We start from the raw sequence: 7,326 nt of genomic DNA on the forward strand, positions 1-7,326 counted from the left end.
GTTATCCTCTGCTTTTTCATTTGTGGCTTAATTTTGCAAGCAAGTAGAATACAGAAATACTCAAGACTTTTGCTCTTTAATGGTGGTGGAAGGAGTAAAGTATTGTATCATTCTGTGTACTTGTGCTAATGACAGACAAAGCCAAGGTCTTCAGCTGGCAAATTGCACTATGAGTTGTAGAATAAGGAAGACATTTTAAAAACAAAGATTTTATTTTTTTGTTGGAGAATATGAATTTTCAATTTGCCAACATGGATAGTGTCAATTTAGTTTTTACTACATTAGACCCAGTGGCAGAAAACTGAAAAATCTGTCTTGTGTCTGATTTGATCCAGCTCTATGAGTTACACAGCCATATTGATTAAAGGGAAAATGCAGAGAGAGGCTTAGGGCAAATTTACATTTCCCTGGTCATAGTCACTCTGTGCCACACATAGGCAAGTTTATGCAGCCTATGTTCAATATTCATCAAATTTCAAGACTCTAAAGTGTAAAGTGTTGAGTTTACTCTGATTTTCGAAAGCATTGCAGATGTGTCACAGCAGTTGAGAGTCAGCTAACCATAGCCAAATACAGCACAATTTTGTGCAGATGAGAAGGTTTGTGGTAGCTGTGGAGATTCGAGGAGCTGCACACCCTTTGCCCTGTTCTGTGAGGAAGGATAAAGGCTGTTATGGGGCCTCTGCAGGCATAAATCCCTTGATATGTCAGGAATTCCTCCCATGGTTGCTATGGTTGGTAGGTTTTGCTTAAGGATTCTTTATTAATTGCTGAGCTATTTATTGTAACTTAGAATAAGGCTGGAAGGTTTTGAGTTCAATTTATGGCTTTACTACTCAGTAGAGTTTGATGAAATTATCTCTGTATTTTGTGTTATTCTCTGAGTAGATTTCAGGTCTCTTTCTACCTGAGAAGCACTGAGCATGACAGGTGATGTTAGGACTGCACATTTGGCTTGCAATTTAGGGCTGGCAAGAGAAGGATTATGCCATCTTGAGAAGTGCTTAGCATCTCCAGCAAGACATTGGATAAACTCCAGAGAAGGTCACTGGAGAATTGATGCTGCTGAGCACTGCAGCAGAATTGCCCTTTGTGTGTGATCTGGTTTGCATCTAATACAGGCCTTATCTGCAGTCTTATCTAGGCTGTGGATACTTCTGAATAGGATTTTTTAAATTATATGGAAAAAAACTATCTGAGCCCACAAACTCTCCTTCACAATAAACTCCCAAAACCAATTCCAGCATATGAAGGGCAGATTTTTAGCTACAGTTGAGAAAGCAGCAGAGGTGACTTTTAGTGACAAACAATGTACAGGCAATTTTAGTAGTGTCCAGTCTTGGTTTAGTATGAAGATTTGCAAGCAGGAGCCTGAGCTGCTATTTTTTTGATCTGCCATATGTTAGTTTGAACATTTTTTTTATTTTTTCCATTTTGCTGTGATGAATTTCATTGCTTATTTCATTAGCAGCAATAATTTTTTTTCATGTTGAAAATTGAACTGAAAGACTGCAGTAGTACAAGACGTGAGAGAATTGATAGAAAGAGTAGCCACTGTAAATTCTGAAATGCACATCTGGAAGAAACTCTCAAAAATTTAGTATTTATAGCAAAAATTTAATATTTATAGCAGAATGCACCTCTTGATATGTGACATTCTTTGTTTAGTGTGATATTGCCATTGCCTCAGTATCCTGACGTGATGTTGTAGGACACTATGATTGTGAGGATATTTTCTGTCAGCTGAGATGTGTGAGATCTTAACCTCTAGTGATCAGAAATTGTCTCATGGTGTTTTTCATATGAAAAGAGATCATGCCAATTCCAGCTGGGCCTAATCTGCTTACCCACATCATCCTGCTAATTGAATTGTGCATGTTCTTCATTGCTTTCTGCTATAAAATATTTGCTAAATGCTGGGATTTTTTCTGTGAACAATACCAGCTCTGGAGAGTTGGTTGTAATTCAAGTAGAGCAGAATAGAAAGTAGTGCCTAATCATTGCATAGCCACAACTGTTGCAATTAGAATGTTGCTATCCTGACTACTAAAAGGAACACAAAAAAAAAAAAAAAAAAAAAAAGAGCAAGAAAGGAGAAAAACAAGGGGATTTTGTTTCACATCAAACCTAGAAAAGTACTTTTTCTTATATCTCTTATCTTCTGAAAAGTCATAGGATACAAAAGAAGTTTCAGCCCAGCATTCCAGAACTTCATTATTTCTGGAGAGATGCTGAGTTCAACAAGGTGAGCAAAAGGCAGGTAATAAAGCAGAAATCTAGCTTAGCTATAGCTTATTTATTTATTTATTTAATATTATTATCAGTGGGTGGTATTGGCATAAATACAGGGCAAGGAAAAGTTTGCAGTGTAAACTGATTTGAAAAAAAATCTTTTTTTCAAAGTGGTGATACATAGTGGTATAAGTAATGGTAATACAGAGGAGGATCCTACTCCTTTGAAAGTCTAGGGCTTTATAAAATTGCCAATTCTAAAAGAAAACAACAAAAAAACCCTTTCAAAAATCCATGTACCATTTCTACAACAGGATAACTTGTGGGTGATTCTGGAAAAGAGCCATTTTGTTTGTAGACTGGATTCCAAAGTTGCTGGGTAATACTTAAAGGGATAAATGAGTTAATTTAACTATTTTCATATCTTTTCTGGATTCCATTAGAAACCTGTATTTTACAGCTATCCAGCTATCTAGCTATGATCTTTGATTTGTTTTATTGTTTGATCTACTGAGAGCCTTCAATGTTTCCACAAGAGACATAAAATTTTGATTTACATGTGAATCTTTCTATGCCATTAACTTTTCCTTTTTAGTGAGCAGTCCATGAGTGTAGGAATTTTTAATAGAATTGATCTGCAGAAGGAAGAGGATGATTAGTACCAGCAGGCAAATAGTGCACAGGATTGTTATGTGCAGCATACCCACCCACTGTACTCTGTTTCTTGAGAATTATGAATATATTTTAATTCCCAGTCTGTGGAACTGGATGGCTTTTAGATGGAGATGGATTCTCCCCCGGCTGGTGCAGGGAAGATTATGTTTCTCACAGGATGTTTCTACTACAGCACAGTCTCAGAAGGAGATGGTGTTTGTTATCACTGTCCTGCCTTGGGACCTACAGTTTACCTGGGGAACACAGAAACTGGGAACAGCTGCAAGTGGGGTGTTACATATGAACATATTCTCTCATTTGTGTACCTCTCTCCTGATGTTTTGTTGGTGATCAGTATTGAGTGTTGCCAGTGGGATGGTGGCAGTTGTTTTCCACTGCTGCTGCTTTTCCATAAAGAGTTTCTGCTGTCAGCAGCTACAAGATTTTTGCTAGATACGCTAGCTGGCTTCAATCCCAGTGCATCCTACTCTGAAAGGAGGAGTTTCTTTTCTACTCTCTTGGGCTACATAGCAGATGAGAGGACACCAAAGAATCTCACTCATATGTTTGTGCCAATCTGTGTTTCTGTTTCTGTGCTTGTATGTTTCTGTTCATGAGCTGGTATGATTTGTTTCTCTTTAGAATTTTGTAGTCCAAGCAGTTTTAAATGGCATTTACTTGAATATGATCTGAAAACAGAACAAACCTAGTGACCAGAGCTATGTCTGAGTATGACTTTGTCTCTAGTGTACACTTAGGGAGGTGTGACTGCAGTACACTGCAAGCTTGAAGCCTGAGGGTGGAACACAGAGAAAGGTGTGCTTGTAGATGCACACTGGAGTCAGCTACAGATCTCAGTGACACTGTTTTATGTAGCTGTCCTACCATGAAGTCCAAGACTAAGGCTTTTTTAGAGTGCCCTGGCCCCACCAGAGTTAATATCAAATGGGCGAGCTGGGTTTCACTGCTTGTCTCAGCTTTCCCACCTGCAAGTTACCACTTGGGATGCCCGTTTTCTTACCACTCTTGTCGTGTGTTAAACATTTGTAATGCACTAGTCTTAAAATGTGTTGAATAAAAAAGGTAGGTAACAGGCTGATTAAACTAAAACCTTATTTGTGTGCCATTGCTGTTTCATTTTTGGGCTATAGCATCTTTCCTCTGTATTTGGTGTCTCAAAATTACAAGAAATTAATTCCTTTATAGTTGTGTTTGATTTGCTATATTTTAAAATTAATGACATACAAATTATATACATCTTTAGTATATAATTTAGAAAAAATCAGTGCATGTCCGTTTGTTGTAATTGCAGCAATCACTGAAGAGGAGAGGAAGCAAAGACCTACCAAAATCAGAAAAAAAGTCACAACAGACACCAACAGAGGTATGTTGCAAGTAACTGTAGCCTTGATTCCTATGTGGAGACTTCAAGGAGCTATGGAAATGGGGTACATGGTTTACATATTTGCACTTGGCTTGCTTTTTGCTTTGTCCTTTGTTTTCCTGCATGCTGTGAAATGGAAGAGCTCTTACCCCAGATCTGCAGTCAGACACTAATCTCAAGGATCATCTAAACAAACTTGGTGCTGCAACAGAACCCACCAGCTTTCACCTACTCTCTATTTTAGGCAAAGTAAATGGCAGCAGCAGTGGAACAAGATTTATAGGCTCTATTTGTGCTGACTTCAGGGTTTTTGAACACTGTAAAGTCTGATAATGTTGCAAGCCATAGAAAATATAAGGTTTTTTACAAGCCCCCTTTTACCATCCCCCAAGGTGCTTCTGGGGACTGTGTAAATTTTAGTCACAAGTAAAATAGTATTTTCCCCTCCTTTTAATTTATTGATGAGTGAAAAAAAATATTGCAGGAAAATATCTTATTATCTAAAGCTATGTACCTGTGATTGTTAATCACAATTAATTACAATTGTAATTGTAAGTTAAGGCAATCCACTGGAAGTCTTCTGTTTGACTTCAAGTTTCTTCAAATACTCCTTTTTTTTTCCCTAAGGATGACAGTGAAGACCTGAAATGCCAGCTACAGTTTGTTAAAGAAGAAGCAGCCTTGATGAGGAAGAAAATGGCTAAAATTGATAAAGAGAAAGATAGATTTGAACATGAGCTGCAAAAATACAGATCGTTTTATGGGGATTTGGACAGTCCCTTGCCAAAAGGCGAAGCAGGTGGGCCACCTACCACAAGAGAAGCTGAACTCAAGCTTCGATTGAGGCTTGTGGAGGAGGAAGCTAACATTCTCGGGAGGAAAATAGTGGAACTAGAAGTAGAAAACAGAGGACTGAAAGCAGAGCTTGATGATTTAAGAGGAGATGATTTTTCAGGGACCACTAACCCACTCCTGGGAGAGCAGAATGAATCCCTGTCAGAATTACGACAGCATTTGCAGCTAGTAGAAGATGAAACAGAATTGCTGAGGAGAAATGTAGCTGATTTAGAAGAACAAAATAAACGCATAACAGCTGAGCTGAACAAATACAAGTACAAGTCTGGGGCCCATGAGAGCTCCAGGCACCATGATAACGCCAAGACAGAAGCATTACAGGAGGAGCTAAAAGCTGCACGAATGCAGATCAATGAGCTGAGTGGCAAAGTCATGCAGCTCCAGTATGAGAACAGAGTCCTAATGTCCAACATGCAGCGCTACGACTTGGCCTCCCATCTGGGTATCCGTGGCAGCCCTAGAGACAGCGATGCGGAAAGCGATGCAGGAAAAAAGGAGAGTGATGATGATTCCCGCCCCCCTCACCGCAAAAGGGAAGGTCCCATTGGGGGGGAAAGTGACTCTGAAGAGGTGCGCAACATTCGGTGCCTGACACCCACAAGGTCTTTTTATCCAACGCCGTCTGGGTGGCAGAAAAGCTTCACTGACAGGCAGCAGATGAAGGACATTCGCTCTGAAGCAGAGCGGCTGGGCAAGACAATAGATCGCTTAATTTCCGACACGAGCACCATCATCACAGAGGCAAGGATTTATGTGGCTAATGGGGACCTCTTTGGACTGATGGACGAGGAAGATGATGGAAGCAGAATACGTGAGCACGAGCTCCTGTACCGGATCAATGCGCAGATGAAGGCCTTCAGGAAAGAGCTCCAGGCTTTCATTGACAGACTTGAAGTTCCAAAGTCTTCGGACGATCGAAGTGCAGATGAACCTTTGTCAGTGAGTCAGGTAGACTTTTACTTATTACGGCCTACAGGTAAAAAGGCTCTGCCAAGCAAATTAAACCTCAAATTCGATCTATGGCACAAAAAGAAAATTCTTTATTCTAGGCAGTGGACAAAAATCACTGTTTCTTATATTACTTGAAATCCTCATTTGGCCATATGGAAACATATTCTACCAATAGAGTTGTTTGTGAACAGTGAATAAATCTGGTCTCCTGAAAATGAAAATTATGCTCTAGGAGGTAGACCATTTTACTCCTTTCTGGCTTTGCAATTGCATCTGACAGAGTTGGGCCTTCATTGCCACTAAAGGCAGTGCAAACAGTATTTTTGGTACAGATGAACATGATTCATAAATGGACATGATTGTTTTCTTAGTGGATGGGTTCCTATTAAATGAATAAAAGGAAAAAATTATTAATTTTAAGCAAGAGGAAATACTAAATTTCAAAAACTGTAGAGAATATGGCAAACCACAGATTAAAAGAAACCATACAAATCTACTTTATGGAGTCACAGAGCCACATAGTAATATGAATATTGTAATTGTTATAATGATTACATCTTGTTGAAGGCCTGTTAATCACTGCTTGCATGCAGCAGTAACAAGCATCTTTGTTGTGGTTTGTTTTTGCACAGAATTGTTTCAGAGAGGTTTTGGGGAGCAAACTCCTTGCTGACTCAAGACCTTTTGCCATGAAAAATGAGAATTACCTACCCTTATTTTATCATGCAATCCTATAGTTGGCATATCTTGTTATTGCTAATGAAGTTATCCAATGTTTTGTAAGTCTCTTGCTGTGTTAATTTACTTTGTGCTCTCATGCTAGTTTACAGTTGAAATAGTTGCCAGGTGAAGCCGAAAGCTATTCTTATTCCTATGCTGACTAATTAGTCTTTTGTTTCCTTGTATCAGAAAGTCACAGACGCAGTGAGTTTAAAGCTAATCAATTACTATACATGTATTGCATGAAATCGAACAGAGACGGCATTTAGCATGCTCACTTTCTGATCTAGCAGTAGTTCTGAGCTTGTGGAGCTCCCATTAGCTTAAAGGCAGAGCACTGCATGGACCTACACAAGTTGAAAACAAACTAATTAGTGTTTTCTCTAAAAAAATAACAACAATTGAATATTAAACAATTGGACATTTCAGGGCTTGACCATGCAGAACTCCTACTGAAGTAAATGGGAGATGGGCACTTGGTCCCTCCACAAGCATAGTCTGATTCACTATTTATTTGGTTGAAACTTTGG

At 39.0% G+C, this 7,326-nt stretch overlaps 1 protein-coding gene across 1 annotated transcript in view; it reads left to right on the forward strand.

Moving 5' to 3' along the window:
• SOGA3 (SOGA family member 3) overlaps positions 1–6,813 on the forward strand; it is a 28,072-nt gene extending 21,259 nt beyond the window's left edge. Inside the window, exons 4-6 of the mRNA XM_053938875.1 lie at positions 4,199–4,270; positions 4,898–6,073; positions 6,709–6,813. Of these exons, the coding sequence (XP_053794850.1) occupies positions 4,199–4,270; positions 4,898–6,073; positions 6,709–6,813 (1,353 nt within the window). The remainder of the gene's footprint in view (positions 1–4,198; positions 4,271–4,897; positions 6,074–6,708) is intronic.
• Positions 6,814–7,326: the final 513 nt, after the last annotated feature.

This window comes from Vidua chalybeata, chromosome 3 (genome assembly GCF_026979565.1).
Source record: "Vidua chalybeata isolate OUT-0048 chromosome 3, bVidCha1 merged haplotype, whole genome shotgun sequence".
Classification (NCBI taxonomy): domain Eukaryota; kingdom Metazoa; phylum Chordata; class Aves; order Passeriformes; family Viduidae; genus Vidua; species Vidua chalybeata.